This window comes from Lacerta agilis, chromosome 10, assembly GCF_009819535.1.
Source record: "Lacerta agilis isolate rLacAgi1 chromosome 10, rLacAgi1.pri, whole genome shotgun sequence".
Lineage (NCBI taxonomy): Eukaryota > Metazoa > Chordata > Lepidosauria > Squamata > Lacertidae > Lacerta > Lacerta agilis.
This window is the reverse complement of record NC_046321.1, coordinates 40601728-40622580: the sequence shown is the minus strand read 5'-3', so window position 1 is coordinate 40622580 and position 20853 is coordinate 40601728. Positions and strand designations below refer to the sequence as shown.

General features: G+C 38.1%; 1 protein-coding gene across 5 annotated transcripts in view; it reads right to left on the bottom strand.

The window, feature by feature from the left end:
- OSBPL8 (oxysterol binding protein like 8) overlaps positions 1-20853 on the bottom strand; it is a 67757-nt gene that overhangs the window by 27905 nt on the left and 18999 nt on the right. For 3 of the 5 annotated variants that reach the window (XM_033162698.1, XM_033162701.1, XM_033162702.1), the window contains 2 exons: positions 16166-16303; positions 692-762 (listed from right to left, as the gene is read on the bottom strand). In XM_033162698.1, the coding sequence (XP_033018589.1) occupies positions 692-762; positions 16166-16303 (209 nt within the window). Of the gene's footprint in view, positions 1-691; positions 763-2971; positions 3120-9762; positions 10146-16165; positions 16304-20853 lie in introns of those variants that run through there. The other 2 variants (XM_033162699.1, XM_033162700.1) reach the window with 2 other exon arrangements.

Genomic DNA, 20853 nt, shown 5'->3' with positions numbered 1-20853 from the left:
TAGAGAACCGCTCTGGGAGATTTCTGTTTGTTCCCATGGCAATTATATTGTGGTGATCAATTCTGTTTAACACCTAAGTGAAGTCACTGGGTGCCATCATCAAACGATTTTGGGTGAGTCATCATCAAGGCACTCTGCTCTATATCTTTTCCAACAGAAGCAGATGAAGCTGTTCAGAAGGTAGTTTGTATCTTGTTCAAGTGTGAGTTGCACTCACCATAAAACATATAGCATGTAGTACAGTAGAACCCACAACTTACCCGGGGGTTATGTTCCGGGGATTGCGCCTAAAGCCAAAATCATGTATAGTCAAAATTCATTGGATTCAACGGCAGAGGGGATTGCCAAAGTCATTTCCCCCAGAACCCCGCCCCTATTCTATTTTTTAATTGATATGCATGTAAAGCTGAATATGCACAAGTTAAATGCACATAAGTTGCAGGTTTACTTGTGGATTCTACCTTGTCACTGGAGGCTCCAGTGCCTATTGCCAGCTATAGCTAGTTTATCTAAAATAATATGCCTCATACTTAACCAAGTAGCTAATAGAATTCACCAAAGGCCCACTGCATCTCCTGAGCAGCCCTCACTTTTTTAGGCATGGAAAAGATTAAATTAATTACAACCATGTATCAAAGCTCACTTAGATGCATCAGACTGAACTATGCTGTCTGAAAGTTAAGGTGCTTACCTTGCTTTTTGACATTGATTGTGTAGAATCATCTTTACTTTGTGATGCATCATCCTTCCCTCTGTCAAAACCTTGAAGAGAAATTGAAATGGTTGCAAAAATTCAGTGTATTCCATATGCCATTAATGTTGAATGTTTTTGTAATTCCTTTACAACTAGGATTTTTTTTTTGTTTAATATTAAAGCCATGTTGTGTGAGACCTAGGGTCCAAAAGCGGTTATGTTCCCAACCTACAAAGTTCAAAACATGAATGGTAGTTATCAACCCTGTCCCAATTTAATAAATTTGTATTTTACCTTCCAGGCATTCAGAGGTACCTCAATTACTCAGTTATATGAAAATATCCAACTACTAGTAGCACGTAGCGCAACATAGACAAGCACAGAGAGTTTCAGTCCACAGGAGAACTGGCTTGCGAGCCCACCCCCAAGTTACAGCAGCTCCAACAATGCAAAGCCTTCTCATCAGGCATCAGAAAAATAAGATGGAAGTGGAACCTAATAATAAATTCATGATCGAGTAAGCAACTAGGATTATGCATCATCATATTCACACCATACCACCACACACATCCAGGGATGTGAACTAATCAATGGAGCATAAAACAGAATAAAGCAGAGCTTGTGCAAAGCCAAGTAAGGAGAGTAGTGCTAACAAGCCATTTCTATTCCTTGTGTTACAAAAGGCAGATCTGAGGAACTACAAACTTCAAAGCGGCAAGTGCATTCACTATGTTAATCAGAAATTCCTCAGGAAAGTATTAGCTTCAAAATGTTATCTTCCTGGTAAACTTACCAGGAACTTGGGAAATTCCCTAGAACAATTAACTGAGATTTGGCAGCAACTTCTACATGCACAGCCTTTCTTTGGACATTTGTATGGCCAAGGGGCAAGGGCCAGTTGCAACATCTTACTGCTCCAAGCATTCGTGTACCTTGTGATATGTCTAGAGAATGGGGCTCATGACACCACAATTAATGTCTAGGTCTACTCTTCATACAACGTCAGTGAGCAAGTTACACGCACATAAACTGGTTTTAAAAAAGAAAGAAGGAATGTGAATCAAATGCCAACTACTGACATATTCAACAGCATGAAATTCAAATTAACAGATATTGTGTTTCCCTCACCCAGGTAATTCACGTAAAAGGCTATAATTAAGGTAAGGTTGCAGTACCCAAGTTAACTACACTGCCTTGCATTTGAGATCTAGCACACATGCATCTCACTTTGTCATTAAACCACTCTAAATGCCAAACTGGACTTTCAGTAAGATATGGCAAAAACTCAGTAAAAATAACAACATACATCCTTACGAGAGTCGTTATGCAACTTACTGGCTTGGTTTAGATATCCTGAAAACCAATCTATGAAAAGGAAACATGCAATGTTGTAGTTACATTCAGAACTCTGCAATAAGTGACTGAAGCTGCAGTTATACAAGTACAGCAAATCTACTCGTCCTTTGTTACGTTGTATAAACGTTTATTACATACACACACAAAAAACATGAAAAGAGGGAGCATTATTTCTAGTTTCCAGAAATGTTTGTGTTGAAACTCCTAACTAAGAAGAGGTAGACAACTAATATGTACATTAAAATTAAATTAGCTGGAAGGTTGCAATTGTCTTAAACCAATTTTTACAGTAGTACTAACTCACACATTTACAGTAACCTTGCAATTGTGCATTTTCAAGACTGATCAAGTCCATTAGAACCAATGCAAACTAGATATACAACATTATGAGTATTTCCAAGTTATTATTCAGGAATGTAAGCATTAAAGCACATAACACCGATCAACATGGCCTCAAATATTACATTTTAAGACTACTTCTAACAGTCAAAAATCCTGCTATGTTCTCTACTCCAGATTTCAAAAGGACCTGCACCTAATTAGAAGCCATGTTCCGTTTATTTGAAAATCATTTGGTTGTAGATTCCAGTATGCTGAAAATTCTCTTAAATTGTAGGTAAGAAAAACACCACCCATATTCAGTCAAATATCATTCTCATTATATATCATCATCATCATCACGTACAATCACACACAATCTACAATGAAGCACTCTGTTCTTTATGCTGAACTTAAAGAAAGCGCTGCCCGAGAACACATGCCAACCATGAATCATTATTTCCAAATCTCATTTTATTTTATTCAACGTGAATCTAGCTGCTTTTTCAGCTTAGAAAATTGCTTTTTAAAAAAAGTAGTATTTGTAGAAGCTTTTACAAGAAATATTTTCATGAGAACATTAAAAAGTGAGACAAAACAAACCTCGGAAGACTGGTGAAAGTGCATTGTATCCTCCGAATGAAGCATTCCGGATAAGTTTCCGACCATCAGCCCGTGGAGGCAGCGAAACTCCAGCACATGAAGAAAACCTACGTCGCTGTGGACCTTCTGCCTTCATGAGTTAGATGCTCTGTATAATGATTATTTTCATTCAGAAGGATGATGGGAATAAGAACGTTGCAGAAAGTCTTTTCCCTTCACACTCAGATTAGCAGCATGCAAGACCCACAAAGATCAAGTGCCATGTGCACAGTTTGAACAAGGAGAGATGCCAGAGGCTGTTGAACTTTGTAACCAAGCTAAGAGATGTTTATGAATTCAATCCAAGCTGCTACCATTCCTCCATCAATAACATGTCATATTTCAGTCAGCATGCCCCGAGACAAGCTGTTACTCCTCATTGTTTTGCAGGCACCAGAAAACTGTCATGACAAAGTACATCAGAATGGAGGAGTTATTAAAGAAATTGTTTTGCTGCCTAATCATTCAAGCTCTATTTTATTGCACACAGAACAATTATGAGTATATTTCTAAAATTCACTCAAGAAAATTAAGAGTACTACTGAGAATCAGAGAAGGAATTTCCATTAAATGGAAACCCATTTATTTTCAGTACTTTTTATTGTGGATTAAATAGCATTTTCCAGCAAGAACTCACATAAATGGCTCTGATCTGAATGCAGTATTAATAGGTACATTAAGGGTACATTTTAGAAGGCAGAGACTAACTCATATCATTTAGTGTTTATTTATGACTTTGCTTTTTAATATAATTAACAACTCCAGAGAATAATTAACAACTCTAGAGAAAGGGGTCACTTTTTCATTAAATAGTTTGACATGTTTTCAACAACAATACTCAATAAAATGTTATCTTTAGAAACCACAGGCTAACTCTTTTAATGGAAACAATTGAAACTGAATTTATGCTTAACATTTCATTCAAAATTTTGCAAGCATTTGATTGCTTCACCTGCTCATCATGCAAATTAGTTAGTTGGTCAGTTTTGCCTGCTTTCCATTCAAATGTCTAACTTTATACAACATTCTTTTTTAAAAAAACAAAAAACCCTTTCAAATCAATTTCCCCTTGCTTTGATAAGTCATTTAAAAAACTCCCCAGATATTCTATAGCTGAGATCTAAGATGTTTTTTTAAAGCCATCATTTTACCTGAATTCACGAAATGAAATATAGCAAGAAATCTAAAAGCTTGTCCAGTTGGGGGGGGGGGGAATAAACCAATAAAATACTTTTCTTATATCAGATGATCAAGAAAATTCTTAAGATTTCAAACTATTTAATCTTATTGAATAACAAAACAGAAATGACTTGGATCCAACTATTTGTACCATATAACAGATTTTTTAAAAAAAACATTTCAGTTTAAATCTGGCAACTGTCAAGTTTAAGCCATACAATAAAAAATATATTAATTTAGTTTACTATATTTTTATCCTGCTTTTCAATTACTGTCTCCCAAAATGGCAAAGAGTGTGTGTGTGTGTGTGTGTGTGTGTGTAAAAGAAGGCCCCACCATCATTCTATTAGTATTCTTTTGGATCTCCTGCTTTTCATTACCAAATGTTCTGACCCATTAACAGAACACAAACCACTAATACATCCCTCCCTGACCTGATGGGGAATCCTCATCCTCTGAGCTCACACAGAAGGTCACACACATCCTATTATTAGACTCCTTTCCCTCCTGCCTGCTTTTCCAGTATAGAAGCTAGACAGTGCCAACATTCCGCAGTAAGATATTCTGCTTTGGATACCCGTCATGTATCTCACTCTCAATATCTGACGCTGTATGTGAAATCCATATAAGCCAACATATGGAAACAGCTTAGATCCCTTTAACTGCTAGAAAACTGTTAACTGAAAGCTATGACAGAGCTTAGTTCTCATAGGTACAATCTGTTATAACCTTTGTACCACAAAGGCCCACATTATATTTTTTTCTCTTTAATAATGGGAAATGTCATGCTAGTTAAGAAGAAGAAAAGTGCAGTTTCACTATTTATTATAATGATACATATTATAATATTAACACACCCACAGAACCTCTTCTTGAGCGTAGGGATCTAAGGACGGAACTAGAGGTTACAAGAGAAACAATGGTTTCCTTAGCAACACCAAAGTGGGAAAAGGAGGCACCTGAAGAAGAGAATCAGTGGGGTTGGGGAACAGTAGTATTTAACCCGTTCTCCGTCCACCAGTTCTACCCTACAAATCCACACACACACCCCAACTGGCTATTTAAAATTTGTGTCTCCCCAGCTAGGCCATGAAACTGGAAATAAGCTCAACAGAGAGAAAACCAAGAACATTTGTGAAAATAAATCACCCTGCATGGGAGGATTAAGCACCCCTCCCTCCCTCCCCTCTCTCTTGTCACTGACCCTCCTTGGTAAGTGCCTCTTTCCCTATATACTCTTGTTAGCCATGCAAACACTAATGGACAGTAAACATTCAAAAATGAGTGCACCCCAAATCTGTGTCAGATGGTTTAACTACTCAAAAAAACAGGGTCTCCGCCCCCATTGTTCAGCCCGGACACTTAGGTCCAGGTTCCGAGGGCCTTCTGGCGGTTCCCTCACTGCGAGATGTGAAGTTACAGGGGACCAGGCAGAGGACCTTCTTGGTAGTGGCACCCGCCCTGTGGAACGCCCTCCCATCAGATGTCAAAGAGATAACAAATTGTACGACCTCCCATAGATATCTGAAGGCAGCCCTCTTTCGGGAAGCTTTTCATGTCTGGTGTATTGTGTATGTTTTATATTCTGTTGGAAGCTGCCCAGAGTGGCTGAGGCAACCCAGTCAAGATGGGCGTGGTACACGTAATAAATAAATAATAATAATAATAATAGATAAACATGAATAAGAAGATATATGGCGAGAAAGCATCATCATTATTAAGTAATGTAATTTTGATTCAATATTCTGAAGCAGAAGATTGTTTTGTTTTGGTTGTTTTTTTACATCTATGCTACAACACCAGTATTTTCTACAGATTTTTCCTCATGCGTCACATGTTGAACTCATACTAATCCCTATTATTGGAACTTATTTCTGTCTCTAATCACCTGGTGATTTGGCATGCCTGCTTGGAAAGGCAGTTCACACTCGGACCTAGTTTTGCCGAGATATATACATGCCTGTGATGTTCTGATTTTAGCTGTAGAAACAGACTTACTTGCAAGATGGAATGTTCCATTATGACAAAAAATTCTGACACACAGAAGGCCACCATACCAGGGGCAAGGCTACACTGTAATCCTTCTTTGCAACATCTAGCTTTCTATAGGCAAGGTGTGTGTTGTTGTTGTTGTTTTTAAACTTGAGTACTGAGCAGCTTTCCATCATGTGAGCCCTCACTTGTAGTCTGAAACAGTACAACAAAGACACAAAATTGCCACTTTTAAATCTCCAGGCCAAAGCTAATAGCAGAACAATACTGTATTGTGCAAACTTAAGCTTTTGTTTATTTATTAAATAAATTTGTCACGTCTATAGTGGTGAACTTTTACATATATCCTCCTTGTATCAATTTCCATTGTCAAGTCTTTTTTATATCAGCCTTATATCAGCTTTACCTCTACATGTCTTTCTCCCTTTCCTTATATCCCTGCTCCAAATTCCCAGGCCTAACTTCCTCACTATCTATCCTTTTCTTCTTTCTGATCTCTTTATTGATCTCTTTATTTATCTCTATCTTCCCTTCCTCTTTTGCTGTCCCACCCTCCTGAGCATTCTCTACATCAGGAAGACAGCAGGAACAAAGTGCAATGTGATTTGTTTCCATTGCGTATTCTTATGACAATATGATGGTTCTCTTTGCAGACTTTTTTTTTTTACACTGTGGAAACACATTTCCGTGCCAACAATATTCTATTATTCTTTCCCATAACCCACAACACACAGGTTTTGGCAAACATCCATTCTTGGGATTTATTTATTTTTGCTACTTCCTCTGTTAATTCATATTTCTTACTCAAATGCATGGTGCACTGAAAGGCATAAGAACCTCACAGCAGTCATAAGATTCTAGAGGAGAAAAGGGGCTCAGCACTCTTTCACAACAAAACTTATTTCATTCTTTGACATGTATATGCTGCCTATCAATGCAATTACATCTAATGTTATAGGGAAAGGGTTAATATTTTGAAAAGTCTTCATTAAAAATAGTAAAGGTAAAGCATCCTCCATCTTGTGGTCTGGCAGGGACAAAATGAAGACAAAGCCAGAAGAACAGCAATTTGAGACAGAGATGCATGCAGAGCAGCAAAAATTATCATTGATGCTCCTCCAAGATGAATTCAAGAAGGTAATCAACAATGATAGCTACTTAACAATTATTATTTTATTTGTTACATTTATATATGCACCTGTTTACTCCAGTAAAAGTATAAGGTTTGAATACTGAAACATGGCGACTTACGCAATGCAAAGTTTCAGGGCCACAAAAACAAGTTATCTTACCATTGGATCATTTAAGGCTGCAATCCTAACCACACTTATTTGGGAGTAAGGCCCCTCAAATTCAATAGGACATACTTTTAAGTAGACATGGTTAGGATTGTGCTGTAAGAAAATAGGCTACTGTTCCAAAACCTCATTAAAATGCAACTGAGGCATGTTTAAACTCCACAGAAAACACAATTAACAGTATCGTTTCTGCACAGGATATTGGAAAAAACAAATGGGTGTCAATTATTGTATGCACAGAAGTAATCGTATTCCAAGTAAAAAAAAAATTGCAGTGGTTGCTGGTAAAAGAATAAAAGGGGGGAATCCCTTCAACCACTCTGGTGACTGCTATCTTGAAAATTCAGGATTCACTATTATGATGGTACTGTTCAGCCAGTGAGACAAAACCATACAAGATTCTCTGTCTAATGAAGCCCAAAGAGCAAAGTAATTGTAAGGATTGCAGGGTCATTAAGGCTATGAATACAGAAAGTGATCAGTCAAAATAATCAAAATGTGTTATCCATTACTTTCAAAGCCTTATACCAGGGTTCCCTAATCTTTTTGGACCTGAGGATACATTCAGAATTTTGAAAAACTGACAAGGGTACAACCACAAAATCACTGCCATTGATGCATAACCATTCACAAAATGCCTCCCACATAAGATCACCCTCTCCAGATTAACCCCCCCCTCCAACCCCTGCCCCCATCTCAGAATCTTCCCCATAAACTCTATCATGACTGTACCAATGATGGTCACTCCTTTCTCTCCTCCAACTTTCCCTTTCTCCTGGGCATGGAACTGCAGACCCTGATGTCTGCAGGTCCTGCTTTGGGAATGCCCACCCAACACTGCTTGTTACTTGCACAAAGATTGAACTGATGAAGATTCTTCGCTACAAGACTGTAGCTAACAAGATCAAGAACAAGAGTCTTGGCTATGGGGGTGAGCAACACTGATGCAGAATACCTAACAAGCAGAGTCATTTTGGTGTCATTATATACAAAATAAGGTTATTACAAAGATATTCAGCATTGCTAAGTCACTCTCTTGGCATGAGCTTTGCCACAAAAATCACTATAACCATTTGGCTAGAACACTAAGCTTCCGTAACTGATAATCTTTCTTTTTCCTTTTGTTTCTCCCTTTAAGTATTACAAAAATCAGTGTAGCTGAAAATGTTGAGAGTTTCTGGTGTATTTATACACTTTTTTGTAACGATGACATGCCTATGGTTTTCAGTTATGCAGAAATAACGTTCACATATTATTGTTCATCGCTTATTTGCATCTAAAAGAACAGCTTCCAAAAAATGATTCCCTAGGGGGTCATTACTGAACATCACCAGTTTTGATATTCAGCATGATTGAAGTCATTTTTATTATAGGAATAATTATTATAGGAATAATTAAAGAACCTTGTCGGAACAGATCAAAAGTCTACCTAGTCCAGTATTCTGTTCTCACAGCGGCTGACTAGATGACTATATGGAAGTCTACAAACAAGTCATGAGTACAGTACAACAACTCTTCCTCCTAGTTGTTTCCCAATAACTGGTGCTTTTAAACTATTGAAATTAAACATCATTGCTCATTTTCAAAATACATTTGGTGCTCTGTTCCCGACAGCTATTCAGATTAGTTTGAATCCCAACAGTACTAGTTATTTTTACATATAGCCCTAATTGTACTGTAACATGGCATATTGCTATACATATGCTGCATTCCTTAATATGGCTATCAACGAATTTTAATCTAGAAATACATTAAAGTTCAATTTCATGTTAAAAATGCAAATTTTCTACTTCAAAATAATAAACATAAGCTGAAATAAAAGCAAAATAGGACATAACCTTGACATATGTTCAACTTGAAATATAAGGGCTTTTTGAAACCTGCACCAAAAAAATAATCCTTTTGCTGCTGTAACAGCAACAGATATTAGAACGTGTCAGATATTTAAGATATCCAAGACAGTTCACAAAATCAATTTGTGACTCTGTGTTCATCCTGAGGTGGTGGTGGGGTGGAGAGTCAGCTTATTAGTCACACTACTGTCAAGCCACTCTTCCGGTTAAAATGATTAAACACGACAACACACAATCTTATTACATCAACAAACCTACCATAAGAAAGAAACCTGTAATTAAATCCGCATTACCTACATCTATGTGCAACATGTGGCCTTCCTCATGCAATGAGTTTGTTTGGAAAACAAAGTCAGCTCCTAGTAGCCATCAAGCTACTGCTGTATAATATGCAATCCAACTTAAAAAAGATATTTAGAGATATACTTGCCTTTAGAGATGTGTCTCCAAGTCACCCAAATGGAAATCCAAAACCCAAAACAACTGTATATTACAAGAATGGCAAACTGTTTTACAACCCAAAAACTAGTATTCCCAAGGTTGACAGTATCAATGCAATCTCAATTTCTCCTGAAGCACAGTTCCTCTTAGTACATCGGGCTACAGCTCAGGCACTTTTTATAAACGCAGCTTGCTTGGCTGTAGACTTGCATCTCAAACTGCTCTATTCCACAGCTCCTCCCACACACTTGTTGACTACTCAGGTTTCAGTTATTTTATCCCAAGCAAGACCTCTGAATTACAAGGACAACAGATTAGGCTCAAATGGGTCAAACTGGACAAATTTAATTCCTAAAGAAAGGTTTGTTGACAAGTCCTTTCTTCACAACAAGAGAACAAAAAGCCAAGACAAAAAGCTCTATTCTAATTATATATCCAGGATGAACAAATACATATAGAGAGGAAAACAGGATCTCAGCAGCAGCCTTGCCACTGCTCTATGCATATTCAGATGCCTTTAACACGGGGGTCAGCAAACATTTTCAGCAGGGGGCCGGTCCACTGTCCCTCAGACCTTGGGGGGGGGCTGGACTATATTTTGGAAAAAATATATGAACGAATTCCTATACCCCACAAATAACCCAGAGATGCATTTTAAATAAAAGCACACATTCTACTCATGTAAAAACACCAGGCAGGCCCCACAAATAACCCAGAGATGCATTTTAAATAAAAGCACACATTCTACTCATGTAAAAACACGCTGATTCCCGGACCATCCGCGGGCCGGATTTAGAAGGTGATTATGCCGCATCTGGCCCCCAGGCCTTAGTCTGGGAACCCTTGCTTTAACACATAGGGTTCCTCTGCTAATGCCCAATCAAAATGGTTGGACACAGCACACACAATTCTGCTCAATGCATTCTGGTAGATACTTTAAAACTAGTTTAGACAGTTTCAGCAAAACAGACAAGCCCCAAATAACCCACAGAGAGCTTGCTTATCATGAAGGAGAGGTTAGATAAATATGAGGCCTGGTATAAGAACATAAGAGCCTGCTGGATTAGGTCAATGGTATTATGTTCTCACAGCAGCCAACCGGATGCCTGTGGGGAACCTGCAAGCCGGATTCTCCCCTCCGGTGGTTTCCAGCAACTGGTATTCAGAAACATTACTGCCTCCAACTGTGCAGGCAAAGCATAGCCATCATAGCTAGCAGCTATTAATAGCCCTCTCCTTCATGAATTTGTCTAATCTTCTTTTAGGTTGGTGGCCATCACTGCCTCCTGTAGGGGCTAGTTCCATAGTGTGCTGCCATGAAGTACTTTCTTTTATCTGTCCTGAATCTTCCAACATTCAGCTTCACTGAAAATCCATGAGTTCTAGAGTAATGAGAAAAAACTTTTCTCTATCTACTTCCTCCAAACCATGTGTAATTCTATAAATTTGTGTTTTATTTAGTTTGGACTTTTGTTACAATGTGCTTACACTGTTGAGAAAACAGTGTAAGCACATTGTAACAAAAGTCCAAACTAAATAAAACACATCTACCATTGCATTGCCCTGTCACCCAGTGGGGCAAGGGAAACTGCAGCCTGATTTGATCTGATTCATATATATAGTACTATTGCTACTAAAGCGCAGGTCTTCGTAACCTTAATTACAAAATTAAGAAAAAACTGAAATCCTGGATCCTTGCTGTGCCGTGTCTGAAATGCTCCATTCTGTATTGCACAGCATCTAAATGACTACTCTTTAACTTGGTTCCACTCCCAGTCATTATCAACAAAAACCCCATAAGGTGGCAATCTTTTAAAGAGTGGTATATAAAAGGGATCCCATTTGAGAAGAATGGAATAGTTAGAGCTGCAGGAAGCATATGCAACATGCATGTCACAGGACATGTGGATACAACCTTCACATATTTTAGTGTTAAATGGATCTTACACTGTGCAAGCACAGTAGATATCAAAGTAGATATAATGGTTTGAAAGGAAAATGAAAAATATTCTAGTCCAATGTTCTCCCCCAGTGTTCTGAGGAAATAAAACATCAAGTTGAAAGGAAAGAGGAAGTTGTTTAAAATATTTAGTTTACATACTTTTCTAGGAACTAGTGAAAATCTTTGAGTTGCATGCAATTTTGGCTTTTTGTGCTATCCCTGAAACGTAACCCCCACGCAAGTTGAGAGTTGCCTGTACAAAGCCCTTAAATAATTGGGTCCAGTGTACCTTCAGAACCACTGAAATCATCTGGCGGAGCACTGTTAATTGTCCCCAATGTTACAAAGGACTGAATGACTACAATTAGAAGTTGGGCATTTTGTGTTGCTAGTCCATGGAACACTCTTCTAACAGAGATGTTTTGTGCCTACAGTTGTTTAATTTTTTTATTAGTCTGTCACCTGAATGATTATCTGCATATTTATTTTAATTTCTGAATGATATTCTATGTTTTCGAGTGTAGACCGCCTGATATTTTTTATGAAATGGTGGCATAAAAGTCCTTAAATAAAATTTCCCAAAATACCTACATTTGACAAAAACCCATTCCATTCCATTCCCCTATAGTAGTGTTAGACAGATTGACCCAAAACTACAATACTGTAAGAATTCCTTAGGTCTGTTGTTCTTCCCAGTTTAAGGACTGTTCCCTTATCCCTTGGCACCCACAATTCTACTCACAATAAAATCATTTTCTTCACTTAGAATGCAGAATACATTTTAGTCAATGAGTTGCTGTATTACATTATACACCAGTCAAGATACATATGTACAGAGCTTGTTGAGATTGCAAATGCGGCAACATGCATGATAATGACTCAAAGGCATTGTACTACCGGTACATTCAAAGACATGTGAATCAACTATACACTGTTCTTAATTTCCATATAGTAGATGGAGCTGGCTTTCTGCTAGCTTGATAAATGTTAACCAATTTAAAATTAGCAATATTTAAGCAGGCATTTTACAAACATAGTTGTCTAAAATGTTGGACATCAGCTGTACAGTAGCAATATAAATGTTCCTGCCTACTTAATGTATTAGAGAAGGTTAAAATGGTTAGTTGAGCAGCCACAATCTCTAAGAAAAACTTAAACAGGAGAACAACAGAAATTAACATTTTAGAATTTAAGTTTATTGTCATTTTTACAATATTTTTATAAAACAAATGGGACACAAATAAAAAAAAGTGTTGCAGAACAGTGCTTGGTCCTGCACTTGATTTTTTTTTCTGATGGAGATCAAGGTTGTTTTGACTCAACTGGATTATCAGACAGGGAAATCCATTATTTTCAAAATATTATGCTAATTTGATTATGCTGTTGCTAAAGAAAAAGTGCCCTTAAATATGAGTTGTGCTATGTGCTTTGATTTGATTAATAATAATAAAGTAGTCAGAGAGAAAAAAAGCTTGAGAACAAGAATCAATTAACATCGGCTCTATTTTTCTCTTACAAGACTACATTCAGCCTTCCTTCCACAGTAAGCTAGCAATACTTGTATTTGAAAAAGTATGGTACTGCCTCAGAGTCTGTAACAATCCTGGAGGACTTGATAAGTCTTTCTTGTACTTAACAAATAAAAAATACCTATGCACACTAGATACCAAACCCTCTTGAGAGGAATGTAACAGAAAATGAAAACTTCCAGCATATAAACACCAATACAGCTGATCTCAGTAAACCCAGTTGTCCTGCTATCTGTAAACATGGATTACACCAAAGCATAAGCTTAGTATTGGTGAAGGAACTGAAATGAAACTACTCTCTGAGAACACAGCATGCCCCTTTGGCTACCACTACTGTGAGGAGGAGCATAGTTAGTTCATTCATAATGTATGGATCCAAGGATGACCTATTCTGAGAGCAGTGACAAATAAAAAACTTATAGGATGACCCATGAAAGTACTGTGGATAGAGGGGGGGTCCTGCCATTTTGGGTGGAAGAACGTAATTGGTCTCACAAGTGAATTTGCAATCTAAAGAGGGAAACACAGGGAGGGTGGTGACAAAAATGAGACATGTCACTGGGTCTGGGAAAGTTATAATGCAGCGCAAGGTGAATAGATGTAATTTTCCCTTGGACTGCACCACTTGGAAAGTTGTATGACATTGAGGATACAGTTCTGCAAAACTGGCAGATTTTTACTTCATCTCTAAGCTGTGAGAGCCTGTTAACAAAGCAACCATGTTATGTATATGGCTGTGTGTCCTTCCAATGACTCTAAATCAGTCCCAGAGGATCCAGGGAGCAAAAGCAGATGGAATAAAAATCAATGATATATATTTTTTAAATTCATTGAAAAAATACTACATGTCAGAATGACATTTTCACAAAATGTTGTGAATACTGAATTTCCCTGTATTAAGTATGGTAATATTAAATTTTGGTATCATTTGGTATAAAGATGTTAACTATATAGTTTACATCTCAACTGATCAATACATCTGCCAGAGACATAGTTTAAGGAGGCGTCTGTATGTAAGTGACGAACCAATTTGATCACTTCTCAAATGTTAATATTTACACAGGCATTTCATTTTCATCTCATGAAAACAAATTGTTCTGCTTTGCTCAGTAAATATCAAGCCCTACTTCGACCTATCACTCACAGGCATTTCATTTTTGTTTGATACTCTGTTTTTGTGAGGATGGCGCTGTGCCAAGGCAGAGTGAAGCAGTAAGGAACAGCTTTGAAAAGAATAATCATAGAATTGTAGACTTGGAAGGGTCACCTGAAAATGGCAACAGACTACAAGTGTCCTCACTCAGGAAATGCTTAAGCAACACAATGAGCTTCAGACCAGGTTGCTGGGACAAAACAGTTGTTGTTATTTAAGAATAATGAACCATGAAGCATACTAGAAATAAATTATAATACTGATCAGGGATACCAACATGGAACACTCCAGATGTTGTACTGGTCACACTAGCTGCTGCTTATGGGAGTTGTAGTCTAACAATCTCTGGAGAGCCCAATGTTGACTATCACTATTCTAAGTAATCTGAAATGTTACAGGAAGAAAGAAACGACTTGCAACTTTCTATATACCAAGTTCAGCTTGCTTTACCTGCTCATTCTCTTCAAGTTTTGTCCAAAAAGGCTCCATAAGTTTACAACAATATGCACACACATATATTATTCTACAGACAACTGCAATAAAAAGCCAAGGGTCACTAGCCATAGGGGCTAGAAGTGACAACTGATAAAAGGAAGAAAGGGCAAGTAAGGGCACCAAACAGACACATTCTAGCTAATTATTCTCTAAAATCATCATAATGCCTCTTTACAACCCATCTTACTATGATTTTGAAAAGAAACAAAAACTATTTGGAATTAGAAAATTTAAAATATTTTCATTTTCTTGGTAGTTTATTCAGCTTGCATTTGGCTTGGAAACCTGGCAAGCATAATCTCTGCTACAAAAAAATGAGCAGCACAACAGCACAAGTTAAGGTTTCTCTCTTTATCAATTCGTGTATCAGAAAGCTGGAGAAAAGATTCCCCAAAAGTGTAATTGCTCTTCCTCAATTCAAAGAAGAGTTAGCAAAAGGCAGGCAAATCTGCAAGGATCCAGATGTTACTGGATGATATTTCCCATCACCCCAGTCAATGGTCGTTCAATGGTAAGGGATGAGTATATTTGTAATCCACCAACATCTGGTCCCACCCCCTAATTTATGTAGAGGGTATTAATTCAACCAATTGGTGTTCTCTGTTACTAAGAATCATTCTAATCAATTGAAATCTGAATCGCAAGAGTGGAAACTGTTCACAAACTGCAAGGAATGTCAAGCAGTACAAAGCACAAATTCCCAAATTTAACCTTTTGACTCTTCATTCTATTTAAAAAATTCAGAAAATTGAATAGCCATTAATGGTGTATAAAACTGTCTTACAAATGCTTTTAACATGCATACAAACAGCAGACTGAAAAGGAAAGACATAAACTTACACATTTATTAAGGTAAGAAATTATTTTCTGAACCAGATGAGAGGCAAAAAACAGAGAACAATTTTCAGCTCATCCAAAGGATTCCACATTTTTAAACAGTTTTTACTGACATGTAGAAGAACACATTTGCTGCAAGTACTGCAGTAACTATTGAAGACACTATGGGCTGTTTTCAGCTAACCCATTCCACTAGTGGAAGCCTGTGCAAGGGCTCCCATTGGCACAATGAAGCTTTCCTCCCTCCTCTTATCCCAGATCTGCTCTGGAAGGTTGGGAGAACTCCCGGAATAGCATGGGGCAGGGGGAGAGGAGGGGATTATTCAATCAGACAGGCAGAAATGCTTCCGCTGATGAAACAATCTATTCAGGGCTAGATTGAATTCCACCCTTTATCCAGTTTGACATTCCAATCATCTAATGAAATGCTTCTTACCCTGGCCATGGACTGTTCCTGGACTAAATGATGGCTGCTGTAGATCTTTGGTTGGAGTAAGATAGCCTTCTTTTCCTTGACGCTGGCTCATCTTTCCTGGACTCAGAACATGAGCTTCATCATTGTTTGTTACCACACCTGAAAAACAAAGAGGATTATTAATTAATTATTCACTGCACATGGTGTTTTACAGAGTACAGGTCCATGCACAAGGAGAAACAAAGGAGGGGGGCAAACCGAAGGCAGGGTATATAGCAGGCACGTCCAACTCCCAAGAGAATGCGATCTACTTCCAGTTAAAAAAAACTGGCAGTGGTCTACCAGAGTTGAGCTTTTTTGGGGGGAGGATGCCCCAGAGTTGTTGAGCTTAGGCCAAGTTACAGTATGGCATGGGAATGAGAGGCTTACACCACTGGCTTCACAAATGGTGGGATTTGAGGAAGGATTTAAAGGAAAGTAGGAATGCACAGTTGTTCTGGGAAATGGTGGCAAATATAGGAGAAAAGGGTGGCATCTTTTGAGAAAGCAGGATTTCTTCAGGAGCTGAAGCTGGACAAGGTAAAATCATGGGCAGGGATGCATTGGATATAAGAGCAGGAAGATCAGGGTGGACACATTAGTCCTCACAATGGAAATGCTATTCCTCACTCCCTACACCATTTCATGAGTAAAGACATATGAATATGGGATTTGCTGCCCCATGTGGTTATCCCATGACACTCTGATAACTTTAAAATATAATTTCAGGCACAAGCCTATGAACACAGCTGCTTCCCAATCCAGAGGTCTATAAAAATTCTTCCAATATCTATTTCAGAATTTCTTTTGCGCAGCATTTTGAGTCCTACTTATACTATTAATCACATCTTCCTATAACCATTAGACCAAACATTCCCAATATTAAATTTCTAAAGCTAACCAAATAGTGGTACCAACAAACTGGACAGATCCTTCCATGTTCAACAAATGAAAAAGTTATGTCTTAGAGTTGTACACCTTTTAATTAACAACTTAAGTAATGCCCAAAACATCTTAACACCCATTCACAGATTCAATCCCAAAAGAGTATAGCTTTTATAGAGCATCAACGTCCAATCTAATAAAACATACCTGTTTATTTTTGAGATGCTGCTGTCTTTTTGTTAATAAGAATTGCACGTTCTGATGTCATGCCATGTTGCTTCAAAGCCCCCACTTTTTAAATCTTTCAGTACTGCTACATTGCCCTCTAGAGACTTCACTATGAAAGTACACATTTCTTCGATTTTTCCACCAGTAGTGATTCTGTTCTGCTCTTGGAAAATACCACACTCTCAATATTAAAATATTCACCATAAATTTATTGGGGTCAACAGACCAGAGATAAGACCAAAAATAAAGCCATACAATGTACCAAAGCAAAAGCTTGGGTAAAGCAAATTCTAAGGGAGATTTCTTTTCCAGACCTTTTGTCTTACTCATCTGCAACCTGCTCATCTTGTTCCTTAGACTTTTTTTTATTATGCTCCTTTTCAGTTAGCTGTTTATTTTAGGAGTATTTTAGGAGTATGCATGTATTTAAACACTGTGTAGCTTTTACTCATAATAACCAAGAGGTAGAATCTGTGGAACATGTTCCTTTTCTTTTTGTAATGTTTCTGCTGGAGCTTATTGACAAATGATTACCCAAACTGGCTGAACTACCTAGAAGGTCAGCTCCATTTTATATAAAATACTTGCTGGGATATAAAATCCAACAGGCTTCAACCATATAGGTATACAACCATACAGGCTGGATCCTCCACAAGCACACCAAAGTGTTGTGTATGTACAAAATATCTAATTAAATGACTCCAACATACAGCTATACAACACACATAGGCATGAAAGCATCCTAGTTCTCAATGAGTTAGTAGAATGCCTGAGATGTACCACTTCCAAGTGGAAACTCACATGTTGAATATTTTAGGATAAAAGTAAATCCCATCCACATAAAAAAAGCAGGTATCAGGGAGAAAGTTGCATGGGGTATTAAATATTTTTCCGATGGGGGAACATTTGATTCTGCAATTCACCACATGCACTTAGAAGCAGAACATCTCAGAGATTTTACCCCCTCAATGATAATTAGGGGGTAATTACCAAGACTACCGTAGAGAAGATCCTGACATGACAGGTTAAGCCACTGATTTATCTGCAAAATTTAAAAAAGAATCCTCAGATCTCCCTTTGCCAGAACCTCCTATTCTTCCTGGAGATTGAGCAAAATCTCGTTTTCCTCAGCCTCTTTCACACACAGCAACCACCTATCCTTTGCTTCCCACTCAGTTCAACCTCTTTCCTTTGGGAAAGCAGGGGGTCAGTAGAGATTTATCTTGCCTAGGTTGACTTGAGCTGGTCCTGCATATCTGTTCTCTTCTTACTAAACTACCCAACCCTGTCCCAGTTATAAACACAGCAATATAACCACTGCATCCCCTAGTGGCAGTTGCCACTCTGTATATATGACACAAACTACACTTTTCTTCATTGATTCAATGTAGCAATGAAAAACATTATAACACTGAGCACACAAGACTTTAGGGAAGGGAAATGAATTAAAATATGTACAGTACTTGATTTTTCATTCCGAACTTTGAAAGGCTTGCAGCCCACCCCCCTCCCCGAATCCTCCATTTCAAATTTCATATGGGTAATATGAGTCATTGATTTTTATAAAGGAACAGAATTTGTGGTTTTAATAGATTGTCTCACACCTTAATTACAGAATGACTCCCATGGCTCTTTAATATAAGCCTAATGTGGGCAGTAATTATAATAAGAAATACACCTAGTTTGGTCTCATACTTAAAAGCAGTAGGCCTAGCCCACTAGAAGGATTAAGTATCTAGTTATGAGGTAAAGTCTTGGATAGGAGTTCCTTCGGAGATGATATTAAGCAACCATAAAAGGTTTTATTTGCTTGAAGCCCACTTGCGTTCAAAGAACAAGTGAGCTGAGCTACCGCATTGGTGGGGAATCTGTGGCCTTCAGACGTTGCTAGACTATACAACTGTCATCATAGCTGACCACTGGCTACGCTCGCTGGGGTTGATGAGAGTTGATGTTTAACAGGTTCCCCATTCCTTGGGGTACAATCTGCTAGGCAAGGAAGGGAAATCCTTTTCTCAACTTGCAGTCACACTCATTGAATGTGGATACTGAGAAGAGATCCCAGACACTAACATAAACCAGAAAAATAGGAATCCAAACTCTCACCCCTCACTTCCCGTAACATGATTTACTGAAGAGGCACCTTTCAGTGAAGGTGGAACTTCCATGTGAGACAGAACTGCTGCTCCTATATAGGGCTCAGTCTAAGACCAACTGCTGCTGATGCAACATCTGAGCAGGGGCAAACTTTGAAAATATGGCACCCTGTGCAAGGCTAAAATTTGTGTATTTCACCCCCCCACCCGGTTGTGACTAGACACTATCCAATAGGAGCCCCACAATGCACTTATGACTGCATTCCATTCAGCACTTCCCTGGCAATCTCAACTGAGAAGCTGGGATTGGGCGAGAACAAGTGACAAAATATTGGTGTTTGAATGTTGAGTAAATGCAATGTTCACACAGCAGAAATTCAGTTAAGAGCAGATATATTGATTGCTGCAACTATATACTTTGCTTTTTTTAAATGACCAAAGTGCCTAAACTGTTTAAGAAGTACAAATTCAAAACAGAAATTCACATAATGGAACTAGTTGTGTGGAACTTTAGATCTCAGTCTCTACATATGATGTCTCAATACTTTTCCAGTACAAAAAGGCGCTTGCCAACCTTGCTCACTATAGTAGTGTGTTACAATTAGTTAAGAGAAGAGCTCTTCAACAGAATGGTGTCAGCTATCTGAGAAGGCTTTAACAGGCAGCTCCTTTTAATTGTATTCCAACAGTAGTGTTAAATACTGCTTATTTATACTCCCAGGAGAAACATTTGATAGCTGCCTATATATTTTTCATTTATCTCTCCAATATTGGGTTCTATCCCCAGTGCAGACCACCCATAATTTTGGGCAGGAAACTAGCAAGAACCCCTGGTCTGGATCAGGAACATGGTACTGAATAAAGGCCTCTCAGCTGCTTTCTCTACAAAACACAAGCAGCAGCATTATGCACACTTTTAAAAAAGCTTAAATCAAGTAACACACTGTTTAGCCACCAAATAATGCCATGATTCTTTGCATTACACAGTAAGCCAATTAGAGCTTAAAAGGACTGCATAGGCTCCTGGAGAGGAGCTCGTTCCTCTTTGCTTCTCTCTCCAGTCCTTGTTTATTCCCACATTGCACTGAGCTAATCCATGGTTTGGCAAAGTGTGGTGTTCAAACCTGGGCTCACAATTAAGCTCTCATTTTGTTAATTTTGAGTTGTAGACTAGAATAAACCCTGGCTACAGCTCGTGGCTAGTTAGGAGAGAACTTCACCACACACTTGGGTTTCGGTGGCATGCTAAACATGGGAATAAAAAAGGCTGGGAGAAGCAAAGCATCTGTGACTTCTCCAAAAGTCTGTGCAGTCCCACAACCATAGTTTGGCTTACTGGGTCATGTGAACTGGGCCGATCAAATTTTCTTCAGAACTATTGCATTATTCACATGCAAACTTATGCAGATTTAAAGCAAAACTCAGATGATTAATTGAATAAGATTTCCTTCATCAAGCAAC